Source organism: Haplochromis burtoni, unplaced genomic scaffold (assembly GCF_018398535.1).
Source record: "Haplochromis burtoni strain Fernald_Lab_line unplaced genomic scaffold, NCSU_Asbu1 Contig_68, whole genome shotgun sequence".
In the NCBI taxonomy this organism is placed as follows: domain Eukaryota; kingdom Metazoa; phylum Chordata; class Actinopteri; order Cichliformes; family Cichlidae; genus Haplochromis; species Haplochromis burtoni.
This window is the reverse complement of record NW_024582429.1, coordinates 2,031,194-2,051,594: the sequence shown is the minus strand read 5'-3', so window position 1 is coordinate 2,051,594 and position 20,401 is coordinate 2,031,194. Positions and strand designations below refer to the sequence as shown.

The window sequence follows — 20,401 nt, the reverse complement described above, 5'->3', positions numbered from 1 at the left end:
CAAACTTGTAATTGACAATTAGAACTTCTTTCTGACTCTCAATAATCCCAGAACATCCCATGGAGCCCACCCTGTCCGAAATCCTCACTCTGATCTAAATACAAGAGAAAGCGAAGCACTTCCTTAAAAACTGTACTCAAAAACACACAAACTAAAAATGCTGTTGGATATAAATTGCTAATGCTACCCAGTCATATGCAAAGTGTTAAGGCTAATATGTGACCCACCTGCCACTGAGACAAACCTTAATACAAGAGCAGTAAATCTAGGTCAGAGCAATGAGTAATATCACAAACTAACCACCTGCTGTTACCAGTTTTAATTGATGATAAGAGGCAACGAGTCTTTTACAGCTGTGGAGGAATTTTGGCCCATTCAGCTTTGCAGAATTGTTATAATTCAGCCACACATGAGCCGCCTTCAAAGGTCATGTCACAGCATCTTAATCGGATTCGGGTCAGGATCGAGTGGCTTAAGAAAAGCAAAATGAAGACTCTGGATCGGCCTAGTCAGAGGTGGACTTGCTGGTGTATTATGGTTTGGTGTAATGGGACACACACCTTCCAAAAACTTCAGCTTTTGTCTCGTCAGTCTACAGAATATTTTCCCAAAAGTTTTGGGGATCATCCAGATATTTTTCTTTATGTTCCTTTTGCTCAGCATTGGTTTTCTGCCATGCAGGCCATTTTTGCCAGGTCTCTTTCTTACGGTGGAGTCATGAACTCTGGCCTGCAGTTCTTTGGACGTTGTTCTGGGGTCTTTTGTCACCTCTTGGATGAGTTGCCGCTGCGCTCTTGGGGTACTTCTCTTCTGCTGGCCAATCCTGGGAAGGTTCACCACTGTTCCATGTTCTTGCCATTTGTGGAAATTGGCTCTCACTTGGCTGGAGTCCCTCTGCTTTAGAAATGGCTTTATAACCTTTTCCAGACTGAGAAATCTCAGTTACTTTGTTTCTCATTTGTACCTGAATTTCCTTGGATCCCGGCATGATGTCTGGCTTTTGAGGATCTTTTGGTCTGCTCCACCTCGTCAGGCAGGTCCTATTTAAGTGATTTCTTGATTGTGAACAGGTATGACAGTAATCAGGCCTGGGTGTGGCTAGAAACTGAATTCAGCTTTCCAAAGATGTGATACATGACAGCTAATTTATGTAATGACGGGTCGGTGACAATCAGTTTTTCACACAGGGACACGCAGGTTTGGATTATTTTCCTTTTAATAACAAACACCATAATTTAGAAACTGCATTTTGTGTTTACATTTGTTATCTTTGTCTAATATTTGAATTTGTTTGATGATCTGAAACTGTGACAAACATACATTCGAAAAACCCCATGACATAACACAACAATGGAGGACATCTAGGCGATGTTTTGTCAGACTGCCGGAGAGATCGGGTGTCTTGGCTACACCTTGGTGTCCCCTTAGAAATGGTGGAGGAGGTGACTGTGGAGTTGGGTGGATGTCTCTGCCCTCGTGACCATGACCCAGATTTTTGTCAGAAAATGGATCAACAGATCGTTCTAATCATTTAAGAAAGAGTTCTCTGCTTTGGGATTTTCATCCCGACTCCAGCTCTGTGCTATAAACATCTTTTGTTTAATGCGATGGAACAAAAGCAAATGAATGTGACTAATACAGCTTTTAAAACGACTTAATAATGCCTGGCAGTGTGCAGAGGATCATCTTGAGTCACTGTGTCTTTATTTGTGAGCCTGACGTGGTTTCAGTTCGTATCAGTCCGCCACACTAACGTTCATTTTATCCTTTTCTCTCCCCCCATGCATTCATTTCCATCCTTGTCTCCTGCCCACTAATCGCCTCATCCTCTGCACCTGCTCCCCCCCCCTTTATTCCCAACTCGATTCACCTTGTTTCCTCCACCTCTTCTTCCCTCTTTACATCTACATCTCCCTCTCTCCTTCCTCTCCCTTTCTCTCTCCTCTCAGGTGAGAAGTGTCGGAGCTTCATTGATTTGGCCCCGGCATCGGAGAGAGGTGAGTGATGATGGTCATTAGGCAGCTTCTCCACTCCCATGCCAGCTCCCCACTGTTTCATGGGCAAGGGGAAAAAACCAAACACACACACACACACACACACACACACACACACACACACACACACACACACACACACACACTCTTTCGTTTTTGGACTCTTTCACTGTTTCAGAGGGTTTTCACCTGTGGTGCACTAAGAAAAATGTGAATTCTGGACTCTCAGAGTTTTTTATTACCTCTCACCTCCTGGACGACTGTAGTGCTGTGCCCTTGTGTGTTATGAGTTCACATCTAAAATGACAATAACAAGCGTGTTTGTGTGGGACACGTCACCAACGCTGCACGGTCATTTTGACATATCAAACTTGAAATAAACTCACAGTGGAGGTTACAGGTTTGGTGTTTACCTTGTGATTTTAATCTGAAGGAGACTTTTCCAACTCTCTCTGGAGATAAAAGCTGAAGTTTCTTTCTTCTTCCTGCATATACTCTTTATTCCCTTTTTCTATCCCTGAAACTGTTAAACTTCTTTTAACTACTAAGTAGTAAGTAAGTAAGTAAAATTTATTTATATAGCATATTTCACAGATAAAAATCACAAAGTGCTTCAGAATAAATTCAGAAATACAAATAAAATATAAAACAGTGAAAAAAATGTTTGTATAAAAATGTCTTCAGCTGCTTTTTAAAGGAGTCGATGGAGTCTAGACCGCGTAACGACAACAGCAGGGAGTCCCACAGCCTGAAAAGCCCGATCCCCACGTGTTTTAAACCCAGTACGTGGGACCACCAGTAACCTCTGACCTGACGACCTAAGTGCTCGGGATGAAGCATGAGGTTTCAGCAGGTCAGAGATATACTGGGGAGCTTCACCGTGCAGAGCTCTAAAAGTTACAACTAAAATTTTAAAATGACCCCTAAAATTTACAGGCAACCAATGAAGAGAAGCCAAAACTGGAGTAATGTGTGACCTCTTGTTTGTACCAGTTAAAAGTCTTGCCGCTGCATTCTGTACAGACTGAAGGCGATCCAGAGCTGATTTGTTGAGACAAGTAAAAAGACCGTTACAATAATCCAAACGAGAAGAGATAAAAGCAGGAATCATCTTAAGTTCTGCCTTTGACACCAGTCTGAGTTTGGAAATGTTTCTTAGATGATAAAAACGGTTCCGGACAAGTTGTTTCTCAAGAGACATTGAACTGTCAAATATCTACGTTTCTGAGACGCGACTGAAATGAAGGGTCTAAAAAAACTGAAGTGCTGCTTATTTTCTGAGAGCATGTGATCAGGTGCAATAATCAAGGTTTCTGTTTTATCTGCATTTAACTGAAGGAAATTGTCATTTAACCATTGTTTGATCTCAGACAGACAATTATTTAAAGACGACAATTTATAAAACTCAGAAGCTTTGAAAGAACAGTACAACTGAATGTCATCAGCATAGAGATAAGAAATATGTAACGTCTGATAATTTGGCCTAGAGGGAGGATATACAGCAAAAAGAGAATCGGACCTAAAACGGATCCTTGAGGTGCCCCAGAAGGCAGAACTGATGTTTCAGACAACACATGATTCATACAGACAGTAAAGGATCTCTCAGATACGACATAAACCATTTAAAACAACACCAGTAATCCCAAACAAGTCCTTCAGCCTATTTATCAGGATGCTGTGATCAACAGTATCAAAAGCAGAGCTGAGATCCAACAGAACCAGAACAGTGTACTCTCCTGACTCTGCTGCCATCAGAGACACTTTAAGCAAAGCGGTTTCAGTGGAGTGTAATTTGCAGAACCCGGACTGGAAAATACCTGTAACTGCTTGGAAGAGATGGGTCCAAATTAGGTTTCTTTAACATTAGTTCAACAATAGCTTGTTTAAAATAGCTGGAAACTGAGCCAGTATAAAGAGAAGTATTAATTATTTCCAGAATGCAGGAGCCAATAGAGTCAAACACACTAATGAAGAAGTACATCAAGGTGGCTTGAAGTCAGTTTCATCTGACCAAGCAGACACTGATGTCCTGTAAGGTAACAGGAGTAAAAGAGGAGCAGGTATCAGAGGTAAGCACGTGTGATACTGAGAGGATGATGGAGAAATATTCGACCTGACGGCAGCAACCTTATTAACAAAATAGATTAAAAAGTCATTACAATCAGATTTAGTATAGACTGGTACATGAGGAATTTCAGGAGAGACAATGTTCTTAATCGTATCAAACGACACTCTGGGATTTTTCTTTTTTAAGCTATTAGATTAGCAAAACATTTTTTATCCTGTCGTTAAGTGAGAAAATTGATTCCTTGAGATGTACCCTATGAACCTCAAGCTTGGAAGCCTTCCATAAATGTTCTAACAGCCATCTCCTGCTTCCAATTATCTCTGTCAGGTCAGCGGGATGCATCTGACAAAACTCAGTGTCTCAGTATTCCTGCTCACTTGACTTTCTTTGTGGTATCTTCCATCGTATCCATCTGGAATCTGCTCAACACTTCATGGTGATCTGCAACTTTCACTGTTAAGCAGCAAAACCCAGGTTAACTTCTACTTTACTGCTTCCTTCACATCCATCAGGAAATTAAACTCACTGCAGGGAAGTGAAAGTCCTTTGAAGCCGATCAAAATGTGGGACATCGACATTCAGCCTCCTTGTCTGATGTATTCAGACAAGGAGGCTGAATAAAAATGTCCCACATAAACTGTGACATCTGCTCGGCCAGACTGCAGGGCTGCAACTGCCTTTCCAAAGCTCGTTCTACAGGAAGTATGCGGAGAGTTGGGACATGCTACCTTAAATAAGGTCACGTGGACTAACCTTTGACCCCTTTCTGTAATTACAACTGGTGCTGAAGTTTGTGGTACCATGCAGGTAAGATTGATGCAATCTTCCAAAAGTAACATAGCTGCATTTTTTTGTTTTTTAAACTGCATTTACCACAAACCCCTCTGTCTAATTATAAAAACAACTCAAAGCACTTTAAAACTTGTGATTAGAAGATTCCAGTCATTACCGCCATCATTGCAGAGGAAAGAGTGTGTATTTATTTATATGTTCAGTTTACCAAACGTAGCAGGAGATGACAGTCAAATATATAGACTGTTTATAAAGGTTGGACTTTAGTCCTTGGATAGTTTCAAACTTCATCTTTCACGTTTTCCACGAACAATTTAATATTTTTCTGTTTTTAAAATACAGAAGTTCTGTATTTGGTACAGAGGGTGGCTAATGTTAGCTGTCGTGAGTAGCGTGTCAGATCCTTGGACGTATGCATGCAGAAAATAGACACAGATACCTGCTACCTGGTGCTAATCAACATCCAGTCAAATTCATGAAATTTTACTCACTATAACTGGAGCTCAGACTCCTTGGACAGCCTGTTAGTCACCTCACAGCGGCCATATTATTGGACAGATGATGTCATTAAAAATGCTCCAAAAGGCTCCAACAGCACAAACACGGTCCAGAGGTCCAGTTCAGGGTCTCGCCAAGAGGCCGCACCCCTAAAAAAAGGAAAGAAATTTAAGAAATGAACTAAAGTGACTAAAACAGTTTTTGCAGATTTACTGCTGGAGCCTCTAGTGGACATTAAAGGAACTGCAGTATTTGGTAGATCAAAATAAAAGTTATGTCTCTTGTCTCCAAATATTTAGACAAGAGCTTCTAAATAACTGTCAAACTGCAGCCATGATGCGATACCAAGAGGCTTCTAGAGGCACTTTAGTTAAACCAGCAATACCAGCACCATTACAGCACTGATTAGTTAGAAACTGGGACCAGTGTAAGACCAGTTCCCACCACCGAAAAATGCAATGAGAAGTTTGCTGTCACAGCTGGAATTGAAATATAATGGAGCACATCTGTAGATAGTTTATATCTAAGGAAAGTCATAGTTGATCTATGAGTTGAAGAGAGAAATGGGAAAATGAGGAAAATAGTGGAATACATCTCTAAACTGGGTCTTCGGAAAAGTGATTTTAAGATTCTGAGATTCATTGAAAGCATCCTGAGGCCGTCATCGTTATTATATTGACAAAGGAGGGGGAAGAGGCAAAGTGACACTTATTAATTGATATGAAACAGGCTGAGTCTTTTCCTGTGTGGTGTCACTGGTGATTTATGGAAGTTATTGGAGCCTGTCGCCTAACAAAGGTGAGGATGTGGCCGTATGTTCACATCAAAACTTTAGACAGATTTTAAGCAACGTTTCCAAAGTTTGCTTTTGCCGACTGTAACCTGACCAGAACATGAAAGGCTTACCTCATGAGAAGGTCCTCTTGTATAACCTTAAACTCTTTTTAAACCCAAATGAAGTGCAGAATATATTAAGAAGAGGATGCTGAATAATGAGGGAATATTGCAGCTCATCAAGATTCATCCTAACTGCAGATAAGAGCAGATTATTTCATGTTGTTTATATCCTGCAGCGAATGAAAGGAATATTTGAGCATCCAGAAGAAAGGGAATATTTTGGTGCATGTGGGGCGTTGCCTCTAATTCTCTGCTTCATGCAGAGCAGGTAGTTAATAATGAAAGTTCTGCGATGGTTTCATCTGTTAATGCCATCTGGAAGAGCAGGAGTGATGCATGGAGCAGAGGTGGATGATATGATGTATTGAGCGGGGTGACCTTGCTTCCCACACAAGGATACGATATGTTAATCTGCCTTCCTTTGGGCCCGACATGCCTGCTGCTGGGTTTTATAACACGCAGCTGCTCCTCAGTCAGATCCAAGTCTGCTCTTAATGAAAAGTGAAACAAAAAAAACAACTCTTAATTTGATTAGACGGAAAGAGTCAGCGAGAGCGAATCGAAGCCAGGATTCAAGTCCCGCCCACTCCAGCAGAACCAGACCCACTTGAGAGATGACACGACAAACGCCATTTATTTTTCTTTACATCTGTGTGTCATTAAGATCAAACATGCAGATCATGCACGAACATGTAGCTGGCTATCAGTGGTGACTGCATGGGTGCTGTAAACTAATATAAACTCTTTGGAACAGGGAATTATGAAAACTGTGATTGGGATTCAGACGTGCGTACCATAGGAAAAGATTACAGCAGGGGTGTCAAACATGAGGCTCGGGGTCCAGAATCAACCCAGCAAAGACTCCAGTTCAGCCTCACTGGACATCGAAAGGAATAAGCTTTGGACTCTAACTGTATTTTTATGCTACACAAAAGTTATTCGATCATAGATTAAAATGTTTTTTTCTATCTGCTATAGAAATGTTTTATATTAAAATATCTGAAGGATCAAATGTGTAGTTAAACTTCTTTAAACTGACACTTAACATCAAAGTGTGCTGCATCTGATCCACGATGTAAGATGGGTCTGACATCCTGGAGTTTAAAGAGGTTCAGCTGCTGGGCCACTTCTGTTTATTTTCATATGCAAACAGACTTTTAACTTTTCATGAGACCCTTCGTTGTCTGCTCTCATCTTATTTGCCAAGTTACATTTGTCAGAAAGGTGTGGGTAGTTATCGTCTTTGGTCCCAAGACTTATTTTGTGCGAACGTTTGCACTAAATTCCAAAAAAATGTAAATTTGCAGCCTTAGCTGCTGCATCTTTTTGCGTCTCTCAGCTTTCAGTTTTGTAACTGAAAAGCTGGTGGGTTGAGATCAGGAAACTAACTGGGCCATCAAATCTCATTTCGTTTCCTTGGGAAAGTCTTGAGTTGCTTTTGCAGTTTGCTTTGGATAATTATCTGCACTGTGAGGCTCTGCCTGATCAGCTTTGGCTGAATCTGAACAGGAAGTTGAGCTCTGCTGCTTCTATCAGCAGTCGGTGATCAATAGGCACCAGTGACCCGGTGCCATTGGCAGCCACACAGTCCAGTGCCATAACACTACTTTTTCAACTGTCTTAAATATTAGCCAAATCAGAGGTAATATGATTAGATAACTGGTCAGAAACTCAGTCACTGGTCAGTCTCCACCAATGGCAGAAACAGATATTTTTACACCCTTGTACAAAAGGTCATTAAATGTTACATTAAATGTTTGGTCATTACTGATAATTTTACCGTTCGTGGAAACTCGATGCTTGAAATAAAGGGCATGGCCTTAATGGCTGACAGCTGGATGGTGAAGCGGGTGGTTATAGTTGTAGCTGGTCCTGGTACTGTGCTCACAGGCCATCCAAAAGTCTCCAGTTTCTAGGAATTTCAGGAATTAATTTGGAAGTTACTGAGCAGGCCTGTCTGTCTGTGTCCTGCTCCCATACAGTCTATGGATAACTAAGCTAGTTAGTGTTGGCCGAACACTTAGCACTCCACCCTCTCATCCGAATTTGGACACTTTCAACTCCTAAAATGTGATAAAACTGAAAGCCAGTTTGATCCCAGGAGAAGACACAAATCCCTTTGGAACACTCAAACCTACCTGCTGGGGTGACAGCAGGTAAAACCATCTTATCGAGTATCAGGTTAAACTGTTACAGCAGCATTAATTCACCAGAATTTGCATTTGATGACATGAAAATGTTTTTAAAAACTCTAAAACCCAAAAAATGAAATGTATTAACCCAAGAAACTGTTGACTTCACACACCACTGACAAGCTCAGGCAAACACACACACTCGCGCGCACAGAGTAATTAAAGGTGTAATTATATCATTTACATGAGACTTGGTCTGATGAGCTGCTTCCTTCCTGTTATCAGGAAGTGTTGGTTTAGTCCTTCACAGCACATTTTATTTTCTGCCTTCAGTCTAATGAAGTCTGCTCAGTCTACTGGTGCATATTCAATAAGACAGAAACAGGGGAGAAAATTGTTTTTGGTCAATATTGTTGCACTCTGAATTCCCCCGCAGGCGGTTATACCTCTGGAATTTGTTTGTATCGACTGTGTGGAAATTACAGCGGCGGCTAATGAGAAATCAGAGAGCGTGGAGTCAAATTCGTGCGACCTGCGGGGTCACGCCGGTTACAGGGTTTCGAGTCAGAGCAGCGTCTCTTGTCATCTTTCATCTCTCGCTGGGAGTTTGATGTGATTAAATAAGCGGATTGATGCAGGACGAGCTCGGAAGCATCTGAATAAAATCTGCTCGTGTGGCTGATGAGAGAGAAAGTTTCCGAGCTGCTTCTTTGTGTCAGCGTTGGGCTGCCGCTGCACATGTGCTTTATTTTCCTCCTCTCAGCACTTACACTTCACATTGGGAGAAACTCACATGAGTAGAAGACACTTTGTGCGCTGAACTGATAACTGACACAGGGCATGCTGGCCTTGCTCGTACTGGGAAATATTTATCCTGTTCTCATTTCCGGGGTGTCAGATTCTGCTGCGCCGTCAAACCTGCTCGTATCTCCACAAGCACAAGGCGTCCTTCGGCATCTGTGCCCGACGAGTCTCGCAGCACCAGCTCCTGACATATAAAGCACCGGCGCATTTAGGTTCAATTTATTCATTATATATTTTATTATATTTTCAGGTAATAACATCTTTAGATGCTTAATAAAGCTGGCTAGATTCTGGTTTCCGCTTCAATAGCAGATGTCATATGAGTCAGTCAGGTGCTCTTTTAGTTTGACCATTAGGTATTTTTATTCATGCGTTCATGCATCCCTCCACCTTTTCCACCTGTCTGTCTACCCTAGCCATCCATCCATCCTTTACCAATTATCAGGTCCCCATCGCAGCAGAGACGTCCTGGGTCTGTCCCAGGACCTCCTCCCAGGAACACTTGACCTAGGAGGCATCCAGGAGGCACTTTAGTCAGATGCCCACGCCACCTCCTTCCTTTTGATGTGGATTGATCTAGTCTGAGATCATCCCACATGACTGAGCTCCACCTTATCTGTGTCACTGCTCGTGTGAACTGTGATGTCAATGCACCCGATAACTGTTGTTTACTTCTAAACAGCAAAACAAACTAAATTTGTTGTGCTGGACTGTGAACAGGTTTCTCCTGCTTATCTGACAGCAGTCTAAGCAGAGACACACAGACTCTTCCTCTTTATCTCCATGGTGCCAATATTCAAATGATCTGTATTGGCTAAAGTGGATGGAAGTGTCGTTCCCTGACTTTAAAGCAGTGCTACCACATGAAATACACAGTCTGGCTTCTCCTTTGCAGTTGTTTGAAGTTAAAGATGCTCGTTAAGATTCATTAAGGAGTCGGAAATGATTATTAGACCGTTTGGAAGAAATATGTCCACGTGGAGACGATGACATGGATGAAAGGTTAGCATCCTGATGCAGAGGAAACAGTAGTTGGTTGCCACCTTGCCTAGAGAAAAGAGCAAAGACAAAATTAGTGATCATTATTCCCAGTTTGGGGGTTTTGAAGCGCCGCACCAAAACTCACTGACATTCAAATTGAAAATTCAGCCTGGAGGTTGTAATTTTACCTCCTCTTCATCCTCAGCAGAGCAGAGCGGAGAGGAGCAGATAATCCTGTTTAATTCTGTGTCGTGAGGAGCTTTTTGCCTTTTTAGAAATAATACGTGTGGAGAAAAGAAGCGTGGTAGTGAGAGCGGACCCCAAGGGCAGCTTCTGCTACTGGATGACATCTCTTCTGTGCTTTAAAAATGTCATACGGTACAGCGGGGTTGTAACAGCTGTTCATCATCCTTTATAATGTCTCTCTGAGCTCTGCAGGGTTTTTTCCCTGTCTATGACCAGAGGGCTCAAACACCTTCCTCTCCTCCTCTGGGATGATGAGAAACAAATAACCTCACCTTGTTTTGAGCTCTAAGTGCCGTGTCCTCACTACAGAGGAGAGATGTGTCATTATCCGAGAATTCATCAAAGTTTCATCACAGGTTTGTGGCTTATTGGACAGCAGATGAATGAATGGCTGAAGTTGGAACAAATGGGAGACAAAGTTTCTCTCCAGCGTTTTGAGCCCTCGTAGCTTCAGAAGTCCGGGACGCATCCATGTGAGGTCTGTCTGACTGAGCGCTCTGTTGGTGTCTGTAGGCGTGCTGTGGTTGTCCGTGGTGTCCGAGGTGCTCTACATCCTGCTGCTGGTGGTCGGCTTCAGCCTCATGTGTCTCGAGCTTTTCCACTCCAGCAACGTCATCGACGGACTCAAACTCAACGCCTTCGCCGCCGTTTTCACCGTGCTGTCCGGTAAGATGCAAGTTTCCTTTCTTCTTCTTCTTCTTCTTCTGCTTCCTCTTCCTGCTTTTTCTCTTTTTTTATTCTTCACTTCTTCTTCTCTGTTGGTTTTCCTGGCAAAAGATAATTCGTGTCCAGTGAAATTTGGCATCAGGAACATCCTTTAAACACCACTGGGCATCATTTACATTTATTCTGAGTATTGCAGTGAGAATCAGCAGCAGAGCGGACAGAGCCTGAGGCAGATTTGTGAGGTCGTCCAGGGTCAGAGGTTATCCCATGGCAGCCTCGGATGTGGCGGTGCCAGGGATTTTTTCCCCAATTTACGCTAAACCTCTTACACAAGAAGCTGGCGATGCGTCCGTCACTCTGCTCCTCTCAGAGGACAGCGGCACATTTTACAGCATTTATGCAGCAAACCTCTGAAGCACGCTCCCTTAATCACTTCATATCACAAGTGACACTTCTGCTCTGAATTATGTAAAAACCTCATGCTCATTCTCCACCAGGGAAAGGTAATTGACATTTTGAAAACTATTACACAGCAGAGATAAAAATCCAGGCCTTCCCTCTGCTCACGTACTCCAAAAACCAGGCGTAGCCAGCGAGGGCCGGATCTGTCTGTGGAGCTGTCAATCACACATCATTAGCTCTGATCATTTACAAAAGACACTTGATGATTTGTTCAGTTTGACCTAAAATAAGCAACAGAGGTCACAGAGAAAAGAAGCCAGGGTCATTTTGCCTCAGACTTTTTACAGCCACAGAGGTCGCCCCCTGGTGGGCACTAAATGGAATGCAGGTTTAAAGCACTTTTGCATCGGCTTCACTTTTCAGACCTGCAGCTACATCTAAGGAGACCAACGTGTATACTCCACACCTGAGCCCTGCATTCTCAGGAGCCCAAAACAAACTTCTGCAAAGAGCCCCTACCCCACTGTGAGCCACATAAACTATTTATCACTGCCACAAATTAAGTTTCCCTAAAAAGTTTTCCACTTCTTCGTGCTAAATGCAATACATAATCTCACCAGCAAGTTGTGGCTCTACCCAAAGGCCTACTCGCTGTCTGAGAGCACCCAGGCGGCGTCCTGATTGGATGCCACCTATAGCATTTGGCCTGAACCCAGCCACCTGATGAGGACTCCCACCTGTTTTACCAGGCTCCGCCTTTCCCCTCCCACCCAGCCAACCTTCTTCTTCAACCTTCTTCGTATACAAGGGCCAGCCAATCAGAGGAAGCTGAAAATTAAACTGTGACTCATGCAAATCTGCTCTAGTAGAGTTCAGGAATACAAATATGGAGTATTAAAAGTGAAGACATCAACAAACAGCTTTGATTTACTAATAAATAAATAAAAAGCAATGGTGGGTGTCTTAAAGCTGATGAATATGGAGCATAAAGGACCCCCCCCCCACACACACACACACACGTGATTGTGATGTATAACGCCTTCGTTAATGTCACATCGACTCGTTTGTGCCGCGGCGTTTTGACTTTGTTGTAATTCTGCTGACTGATTGTGTCGCTCTCTGTAATTGATTGGATGTTTCCGAGCGCGCCCATTGATTCAATTGATTCTGTATAATGACTAATTATGATCATTACATGTGTTCTGATTCATTACTGTTGGGCTGCAGTGATTTACTGTTGTTTTTGCTTTGTGGTAATTATGGTGGCAGACTGTCTCGTGCTGAGGGTTTCTGTTGTTATGTAAGAGCAAGAAAACACACTAATGTGTCTCCAAGCCGTCCTCACAGGGTTTGAACTGACCTGGGACTAAAGAGGACTCATTAAAACAGGAATATTTAATGTGTTAAAGACATTTTGTCTAATGGTGATGCTTAAATGTGTTTATGCGTCCAGAAAAGTTTTTAAAAACTCAATTAGCCCCCCCAGAAAAAGCCTTAGAATAAATCGTGCTGTTACTTGATTTACTGATGGATAAATGTGAAGCGCCTGTCTGACCCTCGGTTTCATTTCGTCATTTATAAAGTTCCTGAACATTAAAGTCAAACACTGGACATTAGATTGTTATTTTCTGTCCTTAACAAGAGCACTTTTATGATCATTTAGTCCCCAGTATGGAAGGACGGAGACGGCACATATGTCACAGGTTTATTATCAGCTTAGAATAAAGTCTGTAGTGTTCATTTGTCTGACTCTGTGGGCAGTGATGCAGCTGACACACAGTCGTTCTCCTGCTCCTGATCCTGTAAAGCTTTAGACACGTAACACACTGATCAGTGATCAATCATTGGTCGTGTTGTAATCAATCACAGGGATGGAAAAATGTCTGTCACAGCTGAACCTCAGAGATGAGTATCTGAGTGAAGAAGAGGCTGAAATGACTTTGAGACTCTAAAACTGAACTAAAATGTAACTACTGATTGTAATCAAATTACATTTAATGTTGAAATGTGTTTACAGACTGAGATTCAGTCATTAAAAATTAAGGTCTCCACATTTCACCGAAATCAGTCTCAGCGGCTTCACAGAACCAGATCCGCCTGAACGCAGTCTTCCTGCTCAAAGGGAGTTTTTCCTCCCCACTGTCACCAAGAGCCTGCTCAGAGGGGGTTGTTACAGCACATGCAGATCAGTTTCATATTATATTTAAGCAACAGTATCAGGCTGCTACCATGGCTGCACAGGGGCACTGACTGTGCTGTACGGTGTGTAAATTTGGCTCCAATATTATCTGTTTTGATCGGTTTGTGTCTTAAAAGCCCTTTTTAATGGTTTCCATAATGAGTGTGCGTGTGCGTGTGTGTGTGTGTGTGTGTGTGTGTGTGTGTGTGTGTGTGCGCGCGCTGCAGGTCTTCTGGGTATGGTGGCCCACATGATGTACACCCAGGTGTTCCAGATCACAGTCAGTCTGGGTCCTGAAGACTGGAGGCCTCACAGCTGGGACTATGGATGGTCCTTCTGGTCAGTCCACAGCCCCCCACACACATTAACCCCTAACTAGCTTCACCCCAACATTAAACCTGTGTCCATAATAACGTTTAATGACTGTCTGTCAAAGATGTTAAAGTTCTTCATGTTATGGCTGCCAAATATTTGATATGAAGAATGGAATGTGTCTGACAGGCCACAGAGTCCATATTTATGTAAGAATTCAACAAAATGACACATAGATGTTCACAGACAGACGCATCACGTCTCCAAATACCTCGTTGTAATGACTGTTGGTGGAGGTGTGCAGCCGCCTGTCAGCAGGTGGTCTGCAGGTACGCAGGGAGCTGCTGTTAATAATTGTCTTTGCTCTCTGCTGAAAGCTGAGCTGCAGCTGCTGAGTTCCAACAAAGTCCTTTTTTGAACAGAGAGAAGAAGCGACTGTGCCTTTATAAAGAGGTGCATAAGTGATACAGATGAGCAGAAGTAAAGAAGCACAAACATGGATTTCATCCAAACACGAGTAAAGCAGGACAGAAGGAGGGAAACACCTGGAACGAGAACACCTGCTCCTGTTAATAGAAAGATTTTCAGTGTTAGTCATTTAAGCGAAAGCCTCCATTTACCACCACGAGGGAGCCATTCAGGATCGTTAAAGTGGAAAGGAGGATTAACCTCTGCTGGAACAGAAGGCCAAAACGCTCCTTCAGGATGAATGAAACGATGATGGACGCTTGATGTGCACTCAAACTTTCTGCTTAAAGCTCCACTGAAAGCAATAACCTTAATTTGATTTTAGCACGAGCAGTGTTATAGAAATAAGAGAAAATGCTTAATATGAAGATGGGGAAAAAAACACAAACAAAGCAGCTCTTCATCTGCTGGCAGGAGGTCGCTGGAAGGTTTTCTAGCTCTGTGCCTTTAGAACAGTTTGTGCTGAAGACACAGAAAAGGCCGAGTGTTTTTTCACGGGGAAACAACCTCTGTGTCACGTTCAGACAAACTCATCAGGACTGAGCGTAACCCCTGTTACGCCTCTACTGTGAGGACCTTCTTTATGCTTTGCAGTAAGAGAAGTCTGTTTCATTTATGTTGTTAAAGACATTATAGTCCAAATTATTTTGGATATTTTTTAATAACCCCACCACATCTACCTCTGGTTCTTTGGTTTTCATTTGAATCACATTTAAAGACAAAGAAAAATCCCCTGAGAAAAGGCAGCGGAGCTTGTGGAGGTACAGTGTGTGGCTGACGGAGCAGACATGCTCAGGAGGGATTTGGTGAGAAACAAAACTCAGGGAGGCAGTAAAAACTGCAGTTCCTCTAGCGCCCAGCAGGGGCTGCAGGAGCAAGTCCCCATAGACTCCCATGTTAAAATGTCCAACTACAGCGAAACAAACATGTTTACAGTCTGATTTAAAACAAAAAAACAAACACACACACACACAAAACAAAAACAAAATTGTTGAGGCTTAAAGTTAGGGGCGTGGCCTTTTTGACTGACAGGTGCTAGCTGGATGTAAAGCGATGTCCTTTTAAAACACTTAAAAATAAACGTCTGGTGCTTGGTGTGAAAATTCAGTGCTGGACAAATAAAAGCTGCACTATCCGAAAGGCTTTAAAGTATTTTACAGCTCTGGATTACCACTGCACAGTTTTTAGATGTTAGTTCTACTTGGTTTGTGTTTTTATTTATTTTGTTTGAAATTCAGTTTAGTTTCAGTTAGTTTCTACAGAGGTTTCAAACTCATTTTTATTAGTTCAGTGTTAGTTTTAGTCTTTTTAATGATTACTGTGTTTGGAGGACATATGCCAAATATTCATTTTATACTTAATAAACATATCAAAGATTCGTCAGACTGTAATATTAAATGTTAACGAACTAAAACGTTGACTATAATAAGCTTGTAGCTCCAACAGTAATCGGGTGTAAAACTGAAATGTAATCAGTAAACAAAAGAAATAAAGAAACAGTGTCATCGACTGAGGGTAATTTATATGTTTTACGTTGCGGTGACTTGTTATATGCTTCACTGCGGTGCTATACGTGAAGATTTATTGCTGTAATTTCATACTGTTTATTTGGTTTTGCCTTTAAACAGTTTCTCTGCTTCCTCTGAGGAACAGTAATGGTTCAGTTATAAACATAATCCTACAAAAGGGAAGGGAAAGTGATTGAGTTTATAGCGTATTATCCAAATTACATCGCACTATGGATTCCTGTTGTCCCAAGATAAAAAGTGATGGATTTTATGCGTCATTTCGTTTTATCTCGTGGTTTTCTTGCTCAGCATGTTTAAAGACCTTTGCCTGTTTTTTTGTGCTGTAGAGCATTTATTTCCCACACTGTTTGCTCAACATTAGGCTCTCCAGAGTCACCACACACTCTGAGGTAGCTGAGCATCGATCATCGTCCTGCTAATATGTGAAGGAATGAAGATGAAAAGCTCAGAATTACATTTCGCGGTCGATTTGGGAACACATCGGTGTTCCCCAGCAGACCTGGAGGCTGGGGGACTGAGCTCTGATGAACAAACGATGCCCTTGTTTGTTTGTGCTGAATCGAAAGATTATTTTATTTTAAATGGGAGCAAAAAAATCTATAAGTGTGCAAGTTCTCAGTCATTCAGTTCATGGTAGTTTGTGTTGGTAGAAGGTGAAGATGTTTCACCTCTCATCCAAGACGGTTCTTTAGACACAAAAGGTCGAAGGTCCCTATCGACTCCTAGTGGGCGTTGTTTCTGTCTATGTGGTCCAGATGATGGTTGGCCCACCACTGACTATGTGAGTCGTCACATAACCCACGGTTTGAAAAGGGGTGTGGGTAATTACCGTCACTGGAGGTTAAGGGTAAAACCACAGGCCCAATCTATGTGACCTACATAAGTCCAGTTGCCTTCTTCTTTCAAGCTTTCAAGTAAAATTCTAATTACATTTTTCCAAAGATATATTTCATACTTATTGATTTCTTCTCTCTTATTCCACTCAGCATGGCGTGGGGATCCTTCACCTGCTGCATGGCCGCCTCTGTCACCACCCTCAACTCCTACACCAAGACTGTGATCGAGTTCAGACACAAGCGGAAGCTCTTCGAGCAGGGCCTGCGTGAGGAGCAGAACTACCTGGACCAGGAAGCTTTCCACTACTTCCGGGACCGTTCACTCCAGTCCATCTCCAGCACCGTGGAGGTCTACCCCGGCCACAGCGGCACCAGAGCCGGGCTTGTTGTCGGGGGGCCCGGCGCGGGCCCCGGTCCAGGTCCCGGACCGGGACGCGGGAAGATGAGAGCGGGGTCTGCCTCAATAGACTTGGGGGAGAACACGGACTCACTGGGGGAGGAGCAGTGCTGAGTCACACATTGGAATGAGGGGATTGACTGGGTTGGGGGCGTGGCTACACGATGAGGTGAACTGCACCTTCACATGTGGACCCGGCCGCTAGTTTGTCCACTGTAACTGAAAGCAGAGGCAGAACTTATTTTCTGTTTTAAGAGGACAACTAAAAGGCAGATTAAACATGGATTACAAAAAGAAAATACAAATGTTCTCGCTGTGTGTGAAGTGAAAGTCAGTGTAAAGTGTGAGAAATAGACTGTGGGTGAAAGTAGGCGTTCTCCTGCTTATTTTGAGGTGCTGTGTGTAGTATTTTAACATCAATACATCGTCACAGTTTTGAAAAATGGTGAAAGCCTTTGCTGAATAGCGACCCTTGTAGCAAGAAGCGGAAATTACGGTGGCCCTGAAGTCCAAAACACAGAAGTATTTCAGAAAATACAAGAATGTTTTCATTAAGGTTTCTTCTTTGTTACCAGCAAACACCCTTGAACATCCTTCTTGGACTTTCTGGCAAACACAATTATGTGTCCGCCAACTGTTTAATATTATCCATGTAAAATAAAAAAATATATTTTTATTTATTTATTTATTAAATAAAAGATTCTTGGGAGGAATTAAAGAATTACATTAAAATTATAATAATTAAAAAAACATTATGAATAATTTATTAATCATTTATATCAAATTAATTAAGAATCAAATGTAATTGTGTTTAAAACTAGATTTCTGATTACGCCGCATCCCTCCTGAAGGAGATGGTAAAACATGACTGTTCGTGGAACTTTTTTTTTTAAAAATCCAAGAAAAATGAATATTATCAAACTGTTGCTATGAAATGTATGAACAGCTGCATACCCTGTTATTGGACTATACACAGTATAAACGTTATTTGTGGTGTCTTCAGCAGTAACGATAATTTATTCACAGTTAATTTTTGTGTGTGTATGTGTGTGTTTTGCACCTCAGGGCCACCGTAGAGGAACAGCAATATCTAATTTAGCTAACATTAGCCACATATGCTACTTGTCATATCAGACCGAGTTGTACTGCTGACGTGCTCGAGCATGTTTGTCCCCCGAGTCCACTTCGATGGAGTGCGATCACTTTGCAGTTGGGATGGTCGTGATTTTTAAATATTCAAATAGTCATTAAAATATTTAAAAAACGCAAATATGTTACACAACTTTCTTGTCTTAAAATTGTTTTCAACAGACACAACTGATGCAGTTTTAGAATAATTACTACTCATTATTTGTTACATTTTTTAAAAAATGTAACAAATATGTTACTTAATTACTGATTTCTTATCACTTTCTTTGTTGTGGGTGCTGGGCTGTGAACACACTTTACACCACAGGCAGTATAAAGATGAACGTAGTTACTGTGACACCACCTGTTGGTTTTTGAAGACAGAGAGGAGGTATTCCTAATACAGAAGCCCCGCCCACCTGTTGTTCAAATCTTCTTTTTTTGGTTTAAAAGTTTGTTTCAGATCTATGATGGGCGGGGCTGAGTCATGCAAAGCTGCTGTAGTAGGGTCCAATGAGCAGAAACAGCCACGCTAAATATGCAAAACAATATTTTGAGTTCACTCCTTCCTGTGTTAACAGATGATAAATCATTAAACTACATCATCCCAGCCACATTTATTTGGCGCAGTAGTGAACAAGCCTGCAGTAGACATGCTATTAGATTAACACACTGGCTTTGTAGCTCATGTGAACTCTCGATTTTCCAGGTCAAATCAGTCCCTGGAGAATCTCCCGGGAAAGCAAGACTGCCAACCGATCAAGCATGCTCCAAGCCATGCTTCTTTGTGAGCCTCGGTATCTCTTATCTGATGTAGTCTGCAGAAAGATGAGGCAAAGTTTAGCGAGAGAGAAACACAGAAACTGTGGGAAATCAAGAAAAGCTGGCCTCAGGACAGGAAGCAACAGAGATTATGATTATTTTTGGCCTGAGTCAGATTAAAATGAAATACCACACGTTGCACTTTTACAGGTCGTGTTCAGGCCACATCCTGTTGCTGACGCTGAATGTGGAGCTGGTGTTTAAACTAAAATCTTGAGCGCTGAGGGTTCAGTCCAGTCTTCTTTCATTTCTTTGCCTCCATCAACCACCAGCTTCCAGGACTGACAAAAGAAGCCACTGAAGAAGACCTGCAGTTTCTTGAGTCAGTGTTTGCAGATACATGTGTTAAAATCTCCAACTTTACTGCAGTAATGCACATGTAACCCAGGCTTTAGGCTGATAAATTAGTCCTCCACCATCTGATCCAAATGCGGCAACTTCTGGTCCCCAAAACAGTCCACAAGTTGCCGACATTCACCTTTTTTCGATACACATGATTTAAAAAAAAAAAGGTGCTTTATTTTACTTATGAATTAATGCACTCTATTATTTTTACTAATTACATTTATTTTTCCAAAGAAATTCTCAGTTGAATGTTAACATGTTAAATTTCACTAGGAAACACTTTATGGATAAAGATCTACTGGGTAAAAGAAGCAAGGAAACACGATGAAAACACCTCGGTACACATAAAACTATAATATTGGAAAATTGTGCATAAAATATCAAAGGTAACAATGTTTCTTCTGCAGAATAATGTCCATAAATTAAAGGTAGAGTGTTGATAAAACAGCTGGATAAACATTTTAGATTCAGTCATTCGCACGGATGCTAATCCGAGACTGCATCCGCTCAACTTGCCTGTTTTATGGACATGGTGAGCGCTGCCGTCCTTCATCATCATCACAGCTTTCCTAACTAATGAATGTATCAAAGGAGTTATTAACAACTTTTAAAACTCCATCTTCTCTACATCACGCATGTTAGCAAGAAGCTCGTTTACCTGCTAATGCTAGCTGTGTGTCCATACAGCACGATCTGATATCGTCGTGTTGGTGTTGTTCCCAGATCAACATAGTAAATGTTGCTCCAGGATCAACATTGCAAGTGACCAATCAGAATGTTGTGATGTCATACTTTTGCGACTTCGGGAAAAACCGCCGTAAAACAAAAAACTGTAGTTAAGCTGTGAGAAAGCTCCTCTGTCCGCCGATCAATGGACCCTCACCCTCACCCTAACCGTAACCCTT

The 20,401-nt window shown here is 42.0% G+C and overlaps 1 protein-coding gene across 2 annotated transcripts in view; it reads left to right on the top strand.

The window, feature by feature from the left end:
* Positions 1-19,822, top strand: part of gsg1l (gsg1-like) — a 35,445-nt gene extending 15,623 nt beyond the window's left edge. The window contains exons 2-5 of one of the 2 annotated variants that reach the window (XM_042221499.1): positions 1,950-1,997; positions 10,926-11,078; positions 13,887-13,998; positions 16,955-19,822. In XM_042221499.1, the coding sequence (XP_042077433.1) occupies positions 1,950-1,997; positions 10,926-11,078; positions 13,887-13,998; positions 16,955-17,315 (674 nt within the window). In that variant the 3' untranslated portion in view covers positions 17,316-19,822. The remainder of the gene's footprint in view (positions 1-1,949; positions 1,998-10,925; positions 11,079-13,886; positions 13,999-16,954) is intronic. The other variant, XM_014334170.2, reaches the window with a different exon arrangement.
* Positions 19,823-20,401: the final 579 nt, after the last annotated feature.